This window comes from Harpegnathos saltator, unplaced genomic scaffold, assembly GCF_003227715.2.
Source record: "Harpegnathos saltator strain DR-91 unplaced genomic scaffold, Hsal_v8.6 scaffold10, whole genome shotgun sequence".
Taxonomy (NCBI): Eukaryota; Metazoa; Arthropoda; class Insecta; order Hymenoptera; family Formicidae; genus Harpegnathos; species Harpegnathos saltator.
Window position 1 is genome coordinate 1,071,432 of NW_020229873.1, and position 20,745 is coordinate 1,092,176.

Sequence of the window (20,745 nt, forward strand, 5' to 3'; positions counted from 1 at the left end):
CGGTGACGTGCGCGTCGCCGGCGCGTGATTCGTCGCTTTCGGAACATATCGCAGGGCCGCGAGCGCGGGCGCGGGCGCCTCGCGCTCCGCGACGAATTTCCGATCGATCCGATTACGGCCGGATTCGCGGACTCGTGCAGCCGCGCCTCTCGCGATCGATGCTGCGGTCACGGCTTTGCCGCCTCGCCCGACAGACATTTACGAGATCATTCCCGCAGCCGTACGATTAACACGCTCCCGCGGAACCATGTCGTTTTTTTCCTTTTTTTCCGCGGACATGATATTGGCCGTGACTGTCTGAGCGGCTGCACTTTCTGTACTCTCCCGCGACTTTTCTCCCGTTCACTCCGACGTCGGAGCGCTCGCTCGCTCTGTCTTGAGTGCGGAGAGTGTGACGTTGGTACAAGTTACGCAAAAACGAATGCAATATATCCGTACGGAGCCATTCTGGAGCCATTCAGCTAGTTGAACGCGGTTGATCCTGTTGATCGTATTCGCGAGGAGACGTTGGATCGGTCAAGCGCGGAAGATAGTAATTGGACGACCGCTTGATTAATTGTGAACTATCGCTACGTTGAGACGATTCCGTGTTGTTGTATCAGCGTATCGACAATGATATATATCGTCAAGTCAACATCTGATGTTTATCGAACTGATAAATTTATGAGCGCCGTTTCGCAAGCCGGCTGATGACGAGATCGCGACCCCACAAAGCTCGCAGATTGTCATCGCTGCAGCCGCCCGGTGTGAAAATGAATCTTCGTCGGGTCGGCGAACACGGACACACACATGCGAGAACGCTCTCGTGTGTTTGAGCTTCTTTGGTGAGCAACTGCGAGAGGATCCAAACATCGATTAGACATCAATCTTTTTGTTGACGTCGACGAAACGAACTTCGCAGTTCCTCCGACGGCCGGCGTAAGGTCGATTCTCGCGCGACCAGCTGGCGGAGTCTCGACCTTTGCGGAGGGGGCATCCTGACATAGAGCAGGCGCGCGCGAGTGACCGCGCTCGGGTGCACTCGACGATGCTCGGGGGTGCTCGTGCGCGCTCGACACGTCCCTGAGACAGCCGAGCTGCCGCCGCGCCGGCCGCCCCACCACCCCAGCCGATCGCCGCACACTCAACAGATCGAGGTGTGGCCATTGAGGGCAGCCATTTTCTTGACTTTCTGTCGCTTAAGATTTCAGGTAAATACGCAATTATTTTTTAAGTTACCGCCGGTTGGAGTGGTACGAGGGTGCGTGGTGCGCCGTGCGTGCAGGCGTCGCGAGCGTGATCGGGCGCGTTAGAGATCCTGTCGGGACGTCGGGCCGGGTGTCTGGTGCTAAAAGAGGGAAAAAGGAGCCTCCTCCTCTCCGTCAGCCGAGTGAGAGTGAGGAAGAGAGAGAGAGAGAGAGAGAGAGAGAGAGAGAGAAACGAGGCAGATAGGTAGATTGAGGAGGAGAGATAGACGGCGAGAGAAAAAGAGAGAGAGAGAGAGAGGGAGAGAGAAAGAGAGAGAGAGAAAGGGTCGCGCGAGGAGACCCCGAGGGAGTGCCATGCGTCGCGAATCTCGTCGAGAGCTCGGCATCACCGCGCGCTGAGGTGTGCTGTAAGCTCGGTTGTCTCGTCGCGCTCGTCGTGTCGCTCGTGCGCGCGATTCGCACGAATACGTTTCGTGTCTACGTTTACGTCCACGTCCACGTCGTCGTCGTCGTCGTCGTCGTCGTCGTCGCCGCCGCCGTCGCCGTCGCCGCAGTCATCGACTTCGTCCTCGTCTTCGACCTCCTCACTGTCGTCGTCACCGCCGTCGTCGTCGTCGTCACGGTCACTGTCGCGAAGCTGAACGATCCGCACGACGGATTTCTTGGAATGCTCTCGGGCTCTACCTGACACTACGTGGCCGTTTAGTCCAGTAAGTAAACCGACATCTCTCATCCGGGCCGCCTCTCTCGTCGCACTGTTCCTCGAGATCACGTCTCCGCGCGTCCTCGACATTCTCGTGCTCCTGTCCTGGCATCTCGTATTCTTTCGTTCGTTCTGCCTCTCCATTCAACCTCTCCCCCGATCTCCCGAGGGCTCTGTTTCTTTCTCGGCTGCGCGTTACACCTTCTGCACTCGAAATGACAGACGTTAACGACACAACCGGGTGTTGGTGGGAAACTGAGCGAGTCGGAAGACAGTCAGAAGGGAAACGCAGCCGAAGCGAGCGAGTCGTTTCCCTTCGTCTTCTTTCGTCTCTGCATTTCGGGCGTGTGCGTGACATTTTGGAGAAAATCCGCCCTGTCCCCTCGCCAGCCAACTGTCATATCGCGAGCGAACGATGCCGAATGATCGCTCGCTCGACCGGGACGATTGGACTTTATTGCTCCGGCAATCGGCGTAGATTCTCGCGAATACGTGTACGTTTTTGACGTGACGCGGTCGCGTAACAACGCGTAGTCGTCAATGCCGGGAGCATCGGCCACTTCAAGAGTCGCTCGGCTTCGCATCGCGTCGTATTTTTCCGCCAGGTGAGTGCGTTCGAGATCCTGCGGAAGAGCTCGGGATCGCAGTCAGTTCGACGAAATTCGTTGAAATAGATCGTCGTGATCGGTTGGTGGAGGGCGGAAGAGGAAAGACATCATGAGAAGGTGCAGAAAGTGCAGCAGAAAGTGAAGACAGTCCCCTCGACGATGGTGTCTCGAGGTCCGTCTGCTTCGCACTGAACGCACTTTCTGCACTTTGTTCATCGCTTCTTCGTTTCGAGGCGTCGAGGATGCGTGTGTCTTAATTTCAACGCGAAAAGCGCGAGAAAGTGCAGGCGAAACGCACTCGCAGCGTCGATTGCGTCTCCCGACAGAATCGCGTCATCGACAGCGTGTCCTAAGAACGCGTCATCGATGGCGTCCTGAACATCCGCCACGCACTCTCTCACTTTCTCCTTCTCTCTGTCTCTCCTCTCTGTGCTCTTCGACCTTGGCCGGTGCGCGCACTATCTTCGTCGCAGAGGAGAGTATAGGTTAGTTTAGACGAGAGACGGATTTATTAAGTGTCTCCGCTTCAGCTGCACTTCTTTGCATCTCGCGCGCTTCCATGTGCTGCGAAACGTATAATTTTAATGCGGTGAGTGTCAAAAAGAGACGGATAGACCCATCAAAATTCTGTCTGTCGATTCTTCCTAACTATACTACTCTATGCTTTCGTAATATTCTCTCCCCTCCCTCTCTCTTTCTCTCTCTCTCTCTCTCTCTCTCTCTCTCTCTCTCTTCTGTCAAAACTGAGCTTTGTTTTAAATGCAGAAGGAGGTAGTTACGCACGGAAGTTATTCTACAAGAAGATAATCAGACATCAGGAGAATCACGACGATTTAAGACATGACGATGCGAAGTGGTTGCGGCAATTTCTGAAAGAGAGAGAGAGAGAGGGAGAGGAGGAACAGTCTATGCGGATAAAATAGGAAATTACAAAAAACGAGAGGAAGGAGAAAGAAGTACGGAAAGCATGGTGAAGTGCGGCTGAAGGGAAACAAATCTCGTGACAGCGTCCACGAGAAGCCAGTGTCGGAGGATCACCCGAGATGTGATCGTTAATATCCTAGGAATACTAACGTCGTGCTTTGAAATTCACATAATTGTCCTCAGGGATTCTTCTCTTCGAGCAGGAATACACGGTTGCATTAGTCCAGTTCGAAGTGCAACGTTAGCGATCTCGATAGCCGCTCGCTTTTTTCTTCCCTGCTAGGTCGGTCGTGGACGACGACGTCGTGTCGAGATCGAACAAAGGACTCGTTCCTGCGAGTCGCGGGTTCGCGATATCGACGTGTGGACGCGGTCGTCTGTCGCGCGAATATTTCGCCGGTCGCGTTCGCCCGGTTATATCAGGATGGAGCACGTTTCGAGGGGGATGATGCAAGCAGCAGTGGCGGTGTTCGCCGATGAAGAAAGAAAGAAAGAAAGAAAGAGAGAAAGCGATTGTAGAGTATTCTCGCGCGCAGCCACACATTCGATGTCGAGCGACATGACCAAGGTCCGTAAATAGAGGAACGGGACAAGGTAAGGTCCTCTCACGGCCGCCATTTTCGAGCCAGAGAATCTGTGTTGGTGTACGTGGTATCACGTACATGTAATATTATAGTTTAGCTGCCTGAGTGGCAAAACATAGTAATCAAAACATAGTTTAAGATGTAATCAGAAGTAATCAAAACATAGTTTAAGATGAAATCAGAAGTAATCGAAACATAGTTTAACACATTCGAAAATACCAGTGAGAATTTTCAGAAGAAAAACAATTACAATACCGGCTGTAGTATAAAAAGTTGCAAAAAACGAAAATAATTTTTAACAGGACGGTATGTGGTTAATCAGCTGAGCCACGGTCGCCGCCATTTCCAAGCCAAACCGTGTGAAGTGGATGAGAGGACCTTACCTTGTCCCGTTCTTCTATTTACGGACCTTGGACATGATCGCTTGAGAGTTTCTCTGCGTAATTGCGATGTGAGCGTTGTAACTGCGTTACAATTGAGGATCGGACACGTCCGAATCAACTTCTCGAGGTTCCTTCGCACAAATTAGCATTCGCATCGTAGAAGCTTTTCTCGCTCTTGTGCTTCGCAATCTTCTTCACCCCCACGATTATTGATATATCAAGGCACGTGAGGAGGTATCGTTAAGAAGGAAATAAGGACGATCGTTCAGAATTTTGCGACTCTGTACAGTAAATTGTTACGTCTAGACACAGTGTGAATGTACTACGTGCTACATTTGATTTTTGCTTTTAACGGATAGTTTCTCTGATGGGTACATACTATGTTTAATATTGCATGCCTAATATCAAATAATATGCCGATCTATTTCTCTCTCTCTCTCTCTCTCTCTCTCTATCTATCTTTTTGTTTTTAATTTATTTCGTTTTCTTTGCATGTAATCTCGACAGGTTATTTATTTGATCCTTAACACGTAAGGTAAAGTTTGGGAGTACTTTACGTTAACAAACTCGCACACTAGACGTGGAAGTCGATCGATATGCGAGTGCAGTCTCAAATAATTGTTCCCGCAAGCATGCGAATGACAAAGCACTGAAAACTCTGCCTTACGTAGCCACAACTCCGGTACATTTGATTTGATTTAATTGTGTACATAAGGTCATCTATTTGGTCATTGACGATCCTGCTGGATCTGATATATATATATAACTTCTCTCGGACATATCGGAAGGAAAGAGTTAAGAAAATCGAGTATCCACGATGAGAGAGTCACGCGGATTACGTGAAAATTGATCGATCAATTGTAATTCTGTAACCTTTTTCTTTTTTTTTTTGTCGAACCATGTGTGTAGGATGCCTTTTTATATATATATATTTATACATATACATATTTACCATGTTTATATACGTATTTACTGATATATATATATATACATTTTTTGTGTGGTATATGCATTCATCTCGCAGCTTCCTCTACCCGTTCTAACATATAAAATGTCCACTTAAAACAGAGACGCTGAAAGAAAGACTAAAAACATGGGATGCAATGCGGGCCGATGCCTCGGTCCAGACGATACGGGGTACCCTGGATCAGGTACGACCCAGTCAAATAATCCTTTAAGACTTCAGCCCTCGTAGGTCCCGCTTACTCATAACGATACTGTATGAATACGTAGCTCATCGGGATTTAAGAAATCTTAACGAATCTTGTCTCTTGTACCACTGTCGTGGCGATGCGTAACGCGAGTTGACACTTTTCACGAGTACGTATTTTTGTTCAAGTAACATTTGGTCGTCGTGTCGTAGATGAGGTAGAGAAAAATCGAGGTTACACGAGTTAGCCGTGAAGTTGCGCCGCTTCACCTTGGAGGGGACGCTGAGAGATTGGCTTGTAGAATTTAAACTAAACGGAAAAGCGGACTGCGACCAGAGATAGTAGGATTTCCTTTTTTTCTTCTTTTTTTTTTTTTTTTCTTTCATTTTCTCCCGGGAGAATGAGACGAGAAGGAGAAGAAGAAGAAGAAGAAAAAGAAAAGAAGTGTACCCTACGAGGTTTGAACACGAGACACTGTCTATTGCGCTCCGAGAGGGAGTACAGATGTACATGTATATAACGCGAATTGCCACACGCACGGTCTCTTGAAAAGCGAAAGGGAAAACCGGGAAAGGTGATAAGGAAGATTTACCCTGGCTACTTCTTCCTAACTCTATCCTGAAGAACGCTTCTCTAAGTGCCACACATCTCTCTGTCTCATTACACTCAATACTCACTCTCATCACACGCTTTCCGTATCTCTCACCGTATTTATATACACTCGCTCGGCCGCTCTACTCACTCGATTATTACGATTCACTAACGACGCCGCCAAGGGAAGCAGGTTTTTTTACTACTTAAGTCGTTACATGTTAACGCCACTTCTTTTCAGGCACCATCACCTTTACCTTCCCCGATGTGTTACTCGTTACGTTCCACATATCACGACCCATATAAACGTCGCATCGGTCTCATCACACCGCATGCCTTTAGTTCGAAGTAATTCTGTTTCTTTTTGTATTTTTCTCTCTCTTTCTCTCTCTCTCTCTCTCTCTCTTTCTCTCTCTCTCTCTCTCTCTCCCCCCCTTATTTTCGTGGTGCATTCTCCCGTGCGATGTTGTGATTGTTAGCCGACCGAGAATTCCTGGTCGTTACCGCAATTGGCGTCACTTCCTCCTTAAGTCGTAGGGTAATAATAATCACTGGACACTCAGAGTCTCACGTCTCGCAGCGAGCTAGTCGAATTTGCAGAGTAGAAATTGCTCTCCTTTTTGTCTTTTGTTTTTTTCTTTCGCTCCACTTGTGTGGTATCTCTAGGCCTCGTTGTAGATAACGTTAGCGAAATCAGATATATGCATTATTTATATAGAATAGAAAAAAACAGAAAAGCCGTTTGAGAAGTCGTATACATACGGCATATATAGTATGGTGTACTTTGTGCAAGTGAGTCATGATTAGTGAGAAACGCGCGATAAAAGCCCGGTTATTATCGGACGTTATCGCATCAAATGCCGCGGTGCGGCGCGACGCGATATTGCGAAATTATTTAAAGAAAAAAAAAAAAGGATGGAAAGAGAGAATACATCGAGATCTGTGTGTGTCGTATAATAGGTAAGTTACTCCCCCCCCTCCCCCCGATGAAAAGAGAGTGTCTATTTTTCTCCCTTCTTATTTCTGACTTGTTTTCCTTTGCTGAGACACGGTATCCGTGACGACATAAAGTGCCGGCTGAGATCTCACTTTGTGCCGGCGTTATCTTTCTACCTCGCGCAAATGAAACACCTATCACGTTCATAAGTCGAGGACACCGAGTGTGTTTCGTCTGTCTAAAACGTGTGTGTCTACTTCCGTGAAAAATCCTCCGCACGCACGAGAGAAAATTTGTAAATATGTATTATTCTGTGTGTGAGATCGACGATTTTTTCAGCACGGATGTGTTTTCATTTTTCGACTTTGCGGTTGTTGAAGTTTGTCGTTAGCTTGTAACAAATATACACGTGCCGCTTTGCGTGTCTAATAATAATTTCCGTATTCAGCCGTACATCTCGAGAGCGAATAATTGTTTCAAGCGAGCAGACAGTGGCCGGTCTATGCAATCACCTCGTCGAAGGTGTCCGATCCTGATTGTCATTAACGTGAGTTCCTTTGAATTCTAGGATTCATGGCAGCCATTAGGAAGAAGTTGGTTATTGTGGGTGACGGTGCTTGCGGTAAAACATGTCTACTCATAGTGTTCAGCAAAGACCAGTTCCCTGAAGTATACGTACCGACAGTATTCGAGAATTATGTCGCGGACATCGAGGTGGACGGCAAACAAGTACGTGTTCTCGTTCGAGTCTCATTTGATCTTCTTCATTTCGCTCGATCGCATTAACGAACGGCGGATTCGTCGTCTATCTCGAAACAGGTGGAACTGGCTCTTTGGGACACAGCTGGACAAGAAGACTACGACAGGCTGCGTCCGTTGTCGTATCCGGACACGGACGTCATCCTAATGTGCTTCTCCATCGATAGTCCCGATTCCTTGGAGAACATTCCCGAGAAGTGGACACCAGAGGTGAAGCACTTCTGCCCGAACGTGCCCATTATCCTTGTGGGAAACAAAAAGGACTTGCGCAATGATCCCAATACCATTAAGGAACTCAGCAAGATGAAGCAGGAGCCGGTCAAGCCCGAGGAGGGTAGGGCCATGGCCGAAAAAATCAACGCTTTTGCCTACCTTGAGTGTTCTGCCAAGAGCAAGGAAGGTGTGAGGGAAGTTTTCGAAACGGCAACCCGGGCTGCATTACAAGTACGTTATTTCCAAGTAATTAATCGTAACGGTGGTTCCACTAAGTTACGGGATGTTCAGGTGTCAAAAGGATAAACGTCTCGTTAATTGCAAAGCTCAAAAGTAATTTAGAATTTAAAAGAGAATTCTTTCACAACTTTGGATATATATTTGCATCTTGTTTTTCCATATTAACTCACTTTGAGACATTCCAAAGATAGTAATTTTTATTTATTTCTTTATTTTTCGACGATCGCGTTGAAGTAATTTACTAGCAATACGAAGGGAAACGGATTATGTTTCGATGCATTCAGTATGATTAACAATTCAACGATTCTTCAAATGAATTAGATACATTGATCACTTGTACTAACGTGTGTGTATCGTGAAATCCTAGGTAAAGAAGAAGAAGAAGGGCAGATGTAGGCTTCTTTAAGATGTAATGCCAAGTGAGCCCGATAACACGGGCAAAATTTATGGAATTGCGGAACTAGCTGCAGCGAAGCTAGTCGTAATGCCGGAGACCCCTTGTGGAAACCATGATAACAACACGTACACAACAAACATATATACAAACATACATCTTATCTTTCATTATTTTACATAATAAAACAAGTTTGCAACAACAAAAAGGAAAAAAAAGAGAAGGTGCAACCGTGTTACACACAACACACACACAACACACATTATACATACATACGCACATACACAACACACAAATGTAAGCAGTCGTCGACGATAAAGAAGGGACTTTGAGAAGCGCTAAAGTAAATTCAATACAAGTATACCTTATTATATACGAAAGCCTGTAATGTATATTGTAATGACCATCTTGATCGTGTATTTTTTAACAGTAATGAATTGTGCTTCGAGTTTAAACGACTGTCAAGAACCTGTCATTTTATTTTATGTACTTTGCGTCGCGACGCCATAGCGTCGCTCGATTCAAACAAAAACAAATATGATTGTTATAACAATTATCTACATCTACGGTACACAATTATCTTTATCGTGGTAGTGATTATTACTATTATTATTATTATTATTAGCATATCTATTATTATTTTTTATTAATATTATTAATATTATTATAATTATTATATATGCATTCTACGTCTCTTTGTTTTCTTTTCTTTTTACCGTAGTAGCACTTTATTTTGGTAATAAACAAATTAAAACAAAAAAAGAAAAACCCCGAGCAAGTTGAGAGAGGGAATATATAGAGAAAGAAAACAGTGAATGCAAGAAAGCGCAGGGTGTAAGAGCGATGTGTGGTCAGAGTGAGCAATATGAGAGGTTGCAAAGGAAAAAGGGACGCTTCGAAAGTATTCTAAGTCCATCGCTAATTTCACTCACAGAATCATCACTGTTTTTGCCTCTTGAATAAGAAAGAATGACAGACACCATTCGTTACATCATAAACGTGCATAGATTAAACCAAGAGAGACCGCCCTGATGTTTAAGATACCACAACTAGAGACTAAATGTATTATTATATTTTATTATTATTATTATTATTATATCTTATAGTTATATTGTGTATTGCGATGACACTAACACAATGGATTGTAACAGCGGCTGCATCATATTCGTGTATTTCGCGGAACGCGTTTCACGTGTCTAACCGAGCCGACGTGCGGTTTGCGCTTTTTTATACACACATACGTCATCGATATCTTCAGAGCATGTGTAATACTCTGCTGAGGAAAGTCGCAGATTATCATTCGTGTGACGCGATATATCGTCGCGACTACGTCGAGTCGACAAGTTTTAAATGTGTGCCACAATTGTCCAGCACTTGGAGAAAAGTTGCTTCGAGAAAAGGAGAAAGAAACTGAATTTGCATACCAATTTTAGCAATCGTATCGTTTTGTTTCGCCATTCTTCTCCGCCTCGCTTGTGTTGCTCTTCATGCCGAAATGAAGCAAAAACGAAAAGAGAAAAAAAGAAAAAAGATAATATGTTACTCGTCCTTCGTGTATAGTGTCTAATTCGTACAATCCACGAATGAAAACGATGTCGTTGAATCAACAATCGCGAGTCGTTTCTTTCGATCGTCAATTTAGCTATCGCGGAATTGTGTGTATATATATATATGTGTATACACACGCGCGCACACACACACACACACACACACACACACACACACACACACACACACACACACACAGAGTTTTCCCCCTAATTTAGCGTCGAATAATTTTTCCCTTTTCTCAATAGAGAGACGCGAATAAATCGAATAACCGATGACAAGTCCTCGCGTCAACGGTCAGTACATTGCGATGTGCACCGATCCAATTTATTCGCGTCGTTTGTCCCAACTTGTTTCTCTCGAACGTGTTAGAGTGAAGATAGTACGACATCCTGCGACGCGCAGTGCGCTTTTACAGAACTTTTCGAAGCCGTGTGAGAATGTGCAAAACAGAAAAAGGGAGAGTTTACGCGACGACTTAAGATATTTCTGCCACGAGCGAACGCACGCACGATGATGGGATCTGTAAAGAAGCGCAAAGGAGAGAAGAACAGAGAGAAAAAATGTACATTAAAAGCGACCGAACGAGCCTTGTGTAATGAGCGCTTCTTTTGGGAAATACGCGCTTTCGGATCCACGCCTCCGCTTCTCCGTGCAAGTTCACGCGCGTCTGCTGCGAAGCTCGAAAGTGTTCTTTTTATATAATATGAGTTTCGTGGATATATCGTTATATATATATAAAAATATATATATACATACTTATATATACATAATTGTATCAATCACGCACCCGAAACTGTTGTATATACGTATATACTATAAACTTTATATATATACATATATACATGTATATATGTATATATATATATATATCTCTCTCATATTCACACATATTCTAAACTCTATCTCTCTTTATCGCGTGTTCTCTTTCGTACGTAATATAAAAGACACGCGTCTTTCTCATGTGTGTGCCGGATTTTCTCTTTTTTCTTTTTTACTTTCGTAATACGCTGGTTTTTCTCTTCCATGGCGTAAACAGAGAGCAATAATTAAGAGTAACGAGTGCGGGCCTGATTGATAGTTCCACGAGCTCTCGGTCCGATATTATCACGAGTCACAGATCACGATAAACATGTATTTAATATCATCGGTACGTATGAAAAAGAGGGGAGTTTTCACTTTTCCGAACTGAGTACCGAGGATAATACGCGTATATATCCTATGCGTATGTATACACGAATACACACATACACACACACACACACACGGACACGTGAATTTCCTTAAAGGGCCCCGCGCGCGAAGTTCCAAGTTTACTGATAACGCGTTTCTAATCGTCGTAAGCTAATCATTCACTCCGTAAGTAGACGAGATATTTTTTCAGACTCGAACGTAACTGAATAACGGTTTGTACCACAAGTATAGTAACCGGCGAGATTCCGCGATGAATAAACCAGTTTTGTATGATCAGAAAAAGGAGATCGTCAGTCCTGTGACCTCCGAAATCTCTCTCTCTCTCTATACCACTTCACATCCTTGTCTTTACTACTACTACTATTACTACTACTACTACCACTATTACTATTATTACTACTATTGCTATTATCGTCACTACTATTACTATTACCACCACCATCACCACCACCACTGCTACTACTATTACCACCACCACTATCACCACTACCACTACTATTACTACTATTGCTACCACTACTACTATTACACTACTACTTAGCTTTTGTATGTAAGACTGTATGATTAACCTACAAACGCTACGTATAACAGATTGTAATTAATAATAAACATTTCTTATGACGATGTAAATCGATGAAGCTGAATGCTGCTGCTAAATGATATCTATTGTATACAGATTGGCATACAATAGCCATAACATACAGCACAAGATTATTGAGATTTTTAATAATACGAATTTTTTTCCAGACATTGACATAAAGCTACCATTGTGACAAATGTACCGTTTTGACAGAATCGTTCCTTCTACTTTGAATAAACAATAAATAATAAATCAATATTGCGTATAGAATTAAGAAATTCTAAGAGCCTAATCGCACAAAATGTTGAAGCTATTATGCCGGTCCGTATACAATATGAACGTAGGAGTAGAAAAGAGAATACTCTATGTAGATTAGAAGCTAAAAGTATATAAATGATCTTCAGACTCCTATGCAAAGTAGCACTCATGTTTCTTGAGCGAGCTGTGACTTCCGATGTGCGGTACTTCAATTGTTAGTCCTAAAAAAAACTTAAGTCACATGATTATATATTCTACTTGTCACTTTTATTTGTATTGTTTAAAAAAGGGATCAGAGTCAGAGGCCATTTGATGTGTTTTGTATAAAACAATTTATTTCGATTCTTCCGTGTATAAACAAAAATTGAGTCTCCCTAACTTATATTAGTTCTGTGATATAATCAAAACACGCAAGATTGGAATGGAGCTTACTTATCGGAGGACACAGGAAGCCACCGTACAGCGCCTCCTCGCAAAATAGTAGACCTGCAATTTCTCAAAACACTGGAAAGCATGTCGCGGGCGAAATCTGAAATCAGTTCTGTTACGCTCGCGCGAGCGCGTCTCTCGCGTTCTTATGCAATTGTTACAAAGTGTACAATAATACATGTAGACAGAATCCTATTAGAGGACACACTCCCGAAAGTTCAAAGTTCTCCACTCTCTTTTCGCACTTATTGCAAACGTCTCGCGCGACAACGTTACGTTATTTGCACTCTTGGTTTGCAGACTTGGTTTGTTCCCGATTTATACGCGATTCCCGCCGGCGACGTTTGATTTGTTCAGAGGCAGAGCAAAGTCCGCGATCAACCGAGACGACTATGCTTCTAAATTGTTTCAAGTCGGAGTTTCAAACGACTGAAAATTGGGGCTTATGAAATACAATGAACCTTCTACAGCTCCGTAACGTCGAGTCATTCCTCCAAATTTCCTCGAGTATGTGGATTTAAGATTGTTGAAAATAGGCTGTTCAAAGTCCGTGTTAAAACACGACGTTGCATTTAAAGGAGAGTCTTCACGAATTATCGACTTATGCTCATTTCTAAACGCCTCGTTCTTCGCTGTGCTTGCGCGTGTTACGTAAGGTAAACGTCTTCTAACGGATTGTTCCATTGAGACATGTTACGGTCTTGAAATGTAACGGGAACGAACTTCGCGATCTCTCTCTCTCTCTCTCTCTCTCTCTCTCTTTCTCTCTCTCTCTCTCTCTCTTGTGGATAACGTCACTTACAACTCATCGCTCTTGGGCTTAATCGGCTTGCCCTTGCGATCGTAGCCTTTGAGCTGATCGGTGGCGTGCTTAGCGATGTACTCGATGAAATCTTCAAGGCCGCGTTTGCCGTCGTACTCCATCGGGCTGTCCTTGGAGTCCTTGGGCGCCCAATAGAGGGTCGGGAAGCCGCGCACGTTGTAAAGCGCCGGCACGTCATTCATCGTGGCGTCGAACTTTACAATCTCTACGTCCTCATCCGCCATCTTCTCGCCTAGCTGATCGTATATCGGCGCGAGCTTCTTGCAGTGAGCACACCACGGCGCGTAGAACTCGATCAGTGTGTCCTTATCGTTGTTGTTGACCACCTCGTCGAAGTTCTTGGCCACCGCGATCTTCACGTTACCAGTGTTGCTATCTGGAATCGGCTCGGACTTGAGGTACGGCTCCAACGTGCCGCTTTGCATGTCCTTCAGGAACGAGTCGAATGAGTCGACAGAAAACTCCTCTTTGAGCAGGAACTTCTGGTTCTTGGCGTTTCGCGCCAGGACCACTGGTTTGTCGTTCTTCACGAACTCGATGCCGTACTCATTAAGTTCGTGCTGGAAGTCGTCCTTGGAAGATATGGCGAAGTTGTACTCGGGGAAGCCCTTGGCGACCTTCATAATCCTGTTGCGCCAGTAGTTGGTGCTCTTGGCGTTCTTCGCGTAGTCCACGTTGTAGTAGGCAATCACCAGGGGATTCTTGAACTCTTCCTTGTTGTCGCGCGTGCGAACACCGACTAAACCGAAACTGTAAAACGAAATTACATAGAACAGTTGGAGGAAGTTGGCGATTCTAAATGTGTCAGATTTCTCCAACAGTTAAACGATACTCACTAGTTCTTGCTGATGAATTCATTGATGTCGCTGATGGAGTCACCGCCGTCGTATACCACGTTATTAGATTCGAACTTGTTGTCCAAGTGTTTTGGCCGGTAGAGCACAATAGTGTTCCTGAAGAAAGAGGTGTATTAATTCAAGCGCTTTCTCAATAATCTGCGTTTCTCTTTACGAGCCACGACTGAACATACTTGTGTCCTGCCGACTCTAACAGCTGCTCCGTCGTGGTGTGCGCAAATTTGGCCTTTCCTCGGAGCTTTTTAGTGACCGTGAGGTATGCTGCAGCCAGCGGAGAATCGTCCTTCTCGAAATAGCCCACCACAGCAACATCGTCGCCCTCTAAGAAGGTCTTATAGGACTTTTCATTAGTCAATTCCTGGGACGCGGGTCCTACTTGAGACTGAAAATTAAATAAATCAGGTAAAAGTGATAGCAGTCTTTTTGACAACATTATTGCTAAGATGATTGTGATAAAAAGAAAGATAGACTTTACCTTCATGTACTTGGCGATGCCAGGTGCTTCTCTGGGTCCATTGTAGTCAGATCTCATTTCAACACCTTCAAAGATCTTAAGTGTCGGGTAGCCACTAACACTGTATTTGTTGCAGGTCTCCTTTCCAGCTCCTGTACAGTCTATATTAGCCAGTGTGATTGGTGGTTCGCTGCCTAAGAGCAATTCAGCTGCCTTAACGTATTCCGGTTTTAAGCGCTTGCAATGTCCACACCTGGTAACAAAATTAAAGTTGTATTAATAAGCTGAATAATGATAGTCGCATATTTAAATTCTACAAATGTTTGAACAATGATAATTCCACAAACACGAACATACTTAGACACGCATGCTAAGCATACTTAGACACGAACTTGTAATGAATTTATTTATGAGTTCTTATCTCAAGAGCATCCAGATGGTAACTACAAATAATCTAAATTTTTAATATCAAGAGTTTCTCTCTTAAATACATTGAAATTACATAAATTAAGTATACTCTTTTTAGCTTTCTACTTCATGATAAAAGAGATTCTTATCTTGAAGATCATTAGCTGCATATTATTATATTTTTTTTATCGTGATTGAAATAAGCTAATCATAAGATAAGAGAAAGAAAGGAAAATTTAAGCAAAGTGTAGTTTAATAAAAAAAGAAAAGAAATACAAGAAGGAAAGCAGAAAAGAAATACAACACAAGTAGGTAAAAAAAGAGCGAATTTCGTAAATCCTCTTATCAAATCAGGTATTTCGCAAGATGATAAAGTATCGGCGGCGTTCGGCGAGCTGCAATTTGTCCAAGGAGACATCAGAATTTTGAATACGTCATCAGATCGGACGGAAGAAAGCTCCATGCCGGCATTCGACGACATTAGCGGGTTTCACCGCATATGCGCTTAGAAAAACATTCTCACCCTACCGGATAAAAAATACATGCGGAAAATACTTTAAACGACCGGCAACAGTGCGATACAATTAGATTCCTTCGTAATAATTATGAGGAAACCTTGAGGAATCAACAACCGGGAGATTCCGTTCCTATCACTTGTACCTTCTGCACACCCTGGTGACTAACTCTATTTGCTCGTTCCCTGTCTTCTATCATAACTATTTCAACTCGTTTTCTCTCGCATATGCAAACGCTTTTTTTGCACTGTTCAAAGGTGCGAGTAAGCTAACGTAACGCAGATAACGTATCTCAGATGAAAACCGGACGACTTCGAGTCGAGTCGGGTCGGGTCTCTCTCTCTCTCTTTCTCTCTGCTCGCTAATCTGTTTTCCCTGTTCGTCTCTCACCATGGTGCGTAGAACATGACGAGCGTATTCTCGTGACGCGCGAGCTCGCTCTCGAACGTCTCATCGCTGAGTTCCAGGACGAACTTGTCATCAGCGAGCACGCCGAGGAGGAGAAGCGGCAAGATCGTCAGACACTTTCGCAGCATCATCACACGTCCAATCACTTACAGGTCGAACAACTATCTGGCACTGACTGCCGACCGTCGTCGCATACGTGGCCGTTCCGTTCCACCGTATGCGGCGGTCAGCCGTGTACACGGCGCGGCCTACGAAGTGTTGTCGCACGCCGATTGGACGGTCTCTTTCCCCACCTAGTCGCGAGGGTGCACCAAGTGGCTGCACCAGGCTGCACGTAGCCCGTCATCATCGGTGTGCCGCTCTTTTGTGCACAAATAAATCAAGCTGGTGCTCCGAGAGCACGCTATTATCAGTGCGCTAGTCAGATGATGTGTTAGCGCTGATAGCGCGCTCACTCACCGAACGCACCCAAAAAACTTCCTCTTTTTTTCGAACTAACGTGAGTTAGAGGCTCTCTAGAGTGAGCTAGACGTCCTCTGGCTTTATCGTAAGGCATGAATTCAGAGTATTCGTCGAATAATGTGATAGTCGATATTCTTCGTTTTTTACATCCACAAATTTTCCACGTGAACAATCAACGCGTTATTTATTATTCCGCTCTGAACTAGCAAGGTTTACTCTTGGCTCCTGTAATTCCAGAGGCTCCTTAAATTGCAGATCTTGGAAGAAAGATGTGTTCAATCTTAGCAAAAGAGAAAAAGGGAGATCTTTTTTATTCAAGGTTTCTTAAATTTTTATATATATTTTTAGCTTAACATATTAATTTAATTTAATATACATTATTTTATTTTAACATAAGTGTACAGGTAGATTTTCAAGAATGTTACATTACATATATTCTCGTTTTTCATGCAAAATAATTGTTAACAGATAAAGAAATTAACATAATTAACATAATAATTCAATGTGAATACATATATATAATAATGGTATATTTAAGAAATATACATATGAGAGAATAAGCATGTCTATTGGTTTGGCAACTAATTGCTGATTTTTTTAAGAAAATAAAAGATAATTTTTTCATGGAATGAAATAACTTTATGCAGTAATATATTGTCCATTTTTATCAATAACCTTTTGCCATCTTTCAGGCAGCGTCATAATTCTACATTCATAAAACTTGTGGTTTATATTAAAACTGAACCAAATGCAATTTGACATCATTATTGAAATTTTTACCATTTAAGAAGTTTTGCAAAGAACAAAATAAATAATAATCTGACAGTGCAAGGTCAGGACTATGTGGCAACATATACCAACCAAGTTCCAATAATTTTTGCCGAGTGACCAAAGATTTGTATGGCTTTGCATCGTCATGAACACAATACCTTTTCGATTTGCCAATTCTGGTCACTTTTCGCAAAGTGCATTGTTCAGTTTGGTTAGTTGTTGAATGTATACATCTGAATTGTATACATCTGGTTACGTGGTAAAATTTCAAAGTAGACAATTCCTTTGTAATCCCACCAAACTGATAGCATAACTTTCTTTTGATGAATATCAGCTTTGGATATTGTTTGCGCTGGTTTATTTTGCTTGCTTCACGATCTTTTTCGATTGACCTTGTTGTAAACAATTCATTTTTTATCGCCAGTTATTAATCGTTTCAAAAATGGATCATTTTCGTTACGTTTCATAAGCAAATCGCAGATGGCAATTGTGTTAAGTGAATTTCTTTAAGTTCATGAGGTACCCATAAATCGAGTAACTTTAAGTAGCCAAGTTATTTTAAATATTTTCAACGCTTTTCATGTATTTTCAATGATACATCGAGCTTCTCTGCAATCTCACGTGTTGTGCTATGACGATCCGTATCGATTATTGCTTTGATTTGGTCGTCATCAACTTCACCTGGACGACCAGAGCGTTGTTCATTTTTGAGTGAAAAATCACCAGAACGAAATTTAGCAAACCAATTTTGACACTGCTGTTCTTTTAAGGCTCCGTCACCATAAATAGCACATAACTTTTTGTGAGCTTGCGATGCATTTTTTCCTTTGTGGAAATAAAAAAGCAAAAGATGACGAAAATGCTCGTTTTGCTTTTCCATTTTTCAACCGACGCTAAACAAAAACTACACAATTGATCGATACAATTTTTCTACAAAATGCCAATTAAAGTACCAATTATCAAATAACAATATCGATTTGACCAGAGAAAAACCTGAAAGCGGCCAACAGTCCAACACGCCGTTTTCGGCGACACCAACTTTCCCCACTGGGAAGGGACGCCATTTGCATCCATTTTGAGAGGGGAACTACGATGCTATATCCACTTTCAGGTTTCGGTGGTAAAATCTGCATGTGGTGGAAGTCCATGCTACATCTTCTTTCAAGCGGTTTATGTACGGTCGCGGACATAAAGGTTGTCACTTTTTTTTAATGACTTTCGGGACGCATCCCGACTCGAGAAAGATGAGAGCTGCTGCTCCGCCTGCGGAGCACGCCTGCGCAGTAACTCACAACGAAATGCGAGAAATGAAATATATGTGGTATAACATAAGTATGTCAACAATTATCGCGTTCAGCGGAGAAAACAGCTCGGTGAGCGATTAGTGACTAAAAAAATACGATTTCACTTGAAATTTAATATACATACCTGTTTAAGACCTTGTAAAAGACGCATTCCCATTTGAGTGACTTGCACTATGTATCTATCCCTCCGCTACTGATTTTTCAAAATGGAAGAATTGAGTGCATCACGACACTCAACGGTTGAGCAACTGATGAATAATTTGTCAACGTTATTGGTTTGAATGTAAGGATCTAACAGTAAGGACCAATAGTCACTAATCGCTCATTGAGCGGTTTTCTCCGCTAAACGCAATGATTGGGTGCATTCAGTACTACAACCGCTCACTAAGCGCTAAGTGAGCTCTTGCATCTGATTGGTGTATATTTTTAAATCTAAAAGAATATACCAATCAAATGTAAAAGCTCATTGAGCGCTCAGTGAGCGGTTGTAGTACTGAATGCACCCATTGTTGACATACTTATGTCATACCACGTATATTTCGGCTGCGTTCCGATATTCACTGCCAGTACTGAAAATACATAGTTTCTGTCACGTATATTATAGATTTTTAGTGCTGGTAGTGAATATCGGAACGCAGCCTTCATTTCTCGCCTTTCGTTGTGAGTTACTGCGCAGGCGTGCTCCGCAGGCGGAGCAGCAGCTCTCATCTTTCTCGAGTCGGGATGCGTCCCGAAAGTCATTAAAAAAAACATGACAACCTTTATGTCCGCGACCGTACATGCTACAACCACAGTTGCCACCTCTATGACAGACTTTGCCCAAAGGTCTAAAAAGAGCACGGGAGGGGAGCAGGAAAAATAAAAGTACGTATTAAATATGAAATCTTGGAGTACATTACATATTAAGTTCAAACTAAACATCGTGCGATACTAATAATCATTATAAAATTAAATATTATTTATATTTTAATGAACATACGCATACACTAGTATTACATAGTTATAAAAAACGTTATGACAAAATACGCACCACCCAATAAAATATTTTAATATATTAACATAATATTATGTTTATATTATGTTATTATCTTATTTTTATTTTATATTATGTTTTAATAGCTCGGTTATTATGAACATCGCAAAATGATATGGGATTCTTATATTTATCTTAATCCGTTCCATGTAGTCTTCATGAATTCCTCGGAGCGAAGAATTTGTGAAGCCACTCTGTGTTTCCGATCGCAATTTTAGTATTTTTCAACTTCTCGAATTATTAACTTAAGGAATGCCAACGTGTGTATATATTTAAAATAAAAATGATTCTAAATTTTCTCACGTCTCGCAATCCTAAGAGACATACACACAACACATTCGGCCTGTTTTCTGTATTAATAGTTTTCGATATCTTCCGATACCTTTTTCTCATTGTCCCATATTTGTTACCATCCATGCTTATTTCGAGCAATGTTTCATATTCCAGCCACGATATTCCTAAGAGGGCGCTAGTGCACGGCGGAATTTCTCCGGTATGCTAAATCCTGTATGACCAACAGTCTTATTATAGTATCTGGTCGGTGATTATAATTGATCATTCTTTAAACCCGTTAGTTTGAGGTGCAGATGAAATGCTGACTCCGAGTGAAGTATTTTCTTATCTGTATCTGTATTCTTATATCTATATTTTGGAAAATAGATATCTAAATGTCAAATACCTTCCTGCTTGTTAAAGTAATTAGATACAAATAAAAACGATATAAATAAAAAAGGACGATATAAATAAAAAATAATGCTGGTCGCGATTAAACTCTCGACACGCCACTCGATTTCTATATTCTAATTACATTAAGATAAAGGACAAGTCTTGGTGCCGATGGAGAAAATATCGTGTGTCATTTTTTTTACTCTAGGAAACTTTTAATAATCAAAAGTCCCTCCGTCCATATACAAGTCTGATATAAGACTATAATCGATACAACGAAGACAGGTTCCGTCCATTTACACGTTGTGTTCCTTATATATATATAATTTATATATATATCTTTATGTATATATATAATTAT

At 42.6% G+C, this 20,745-nt stretch overlaps 2 protein-coding genes across 6 annotated transcripts; one reads left to right on the top strand and one right to left on the bottom strand.

Moving 5' to 3' along the window:
• The first annotated feature begins 502 nt into the window (after positions 1-502).
• Rho1 (ras-like GTP-binding protein Rho1) lies at positions 503-9,230 on the top strand. 5 transcript variants are annotated; one of them, XM_011152796.3, is made up of 5 exons: positions 504-1,190; positions 5,458-5,540; positions 7,637-7,797; positions 7,888-8,271; positions 8,648-9,230. In XM_011152796.3, the coding sequence occupies exons 2-5, from the start codon at positions 5,483-5,485 to the stop codon at positions 8,684-8,686; spliced, it is 642 nt and encodes a 213-aa protein (XP_011151098.1). In that variant the 5' UTR covers positions 504-1,190; positions 5,458-5,482; the 3' UTR covers positions 8,687-9,230. The 5 variants fall into 5 exon arrangements, with proteins under 5 accessions (XP_011151103.1, XP_011151098.1, XP_025153090.1 ...); XM_025297305.1 differs by lacking the exon at positions 504-1,190 and adding an exon at positions 1,198-1,897; XM_011152801.2 differs by lacking the exon at positions 5,458-5,540 and having other exon boundaries at positions 503-1,190.
• Positions 9,231-12,800: 3,570 nt separating this feature from the next.
• ERp60 (disulfide-isomerase A3) lies at positions 12,801-16,392 on the bottom strand. The gene is made up of 5 exons (XM_011152793.3): positions 16,131-16,392; positions 14,839-15,070; positions 14,537-14,745; positions 14,343-14,459; positions 12,801-14,256 (listed from the first exon to the last, which is right to left on the bottom strand). The coding sequence occupies exons 1-5, from the start codon at positions 16,277-16,279 to the stop codon at positions 13,482-13,484; spliced, it is 1,482 nt and encodes a 493-aa protein (XP_011151095.1). The 5' UTR covers positions 16,280-16,392; the 3' UTR covers positions 12,801-13,481.
• Positions 16,393-20,745: the final 4,353 nt, after the last annotated feature.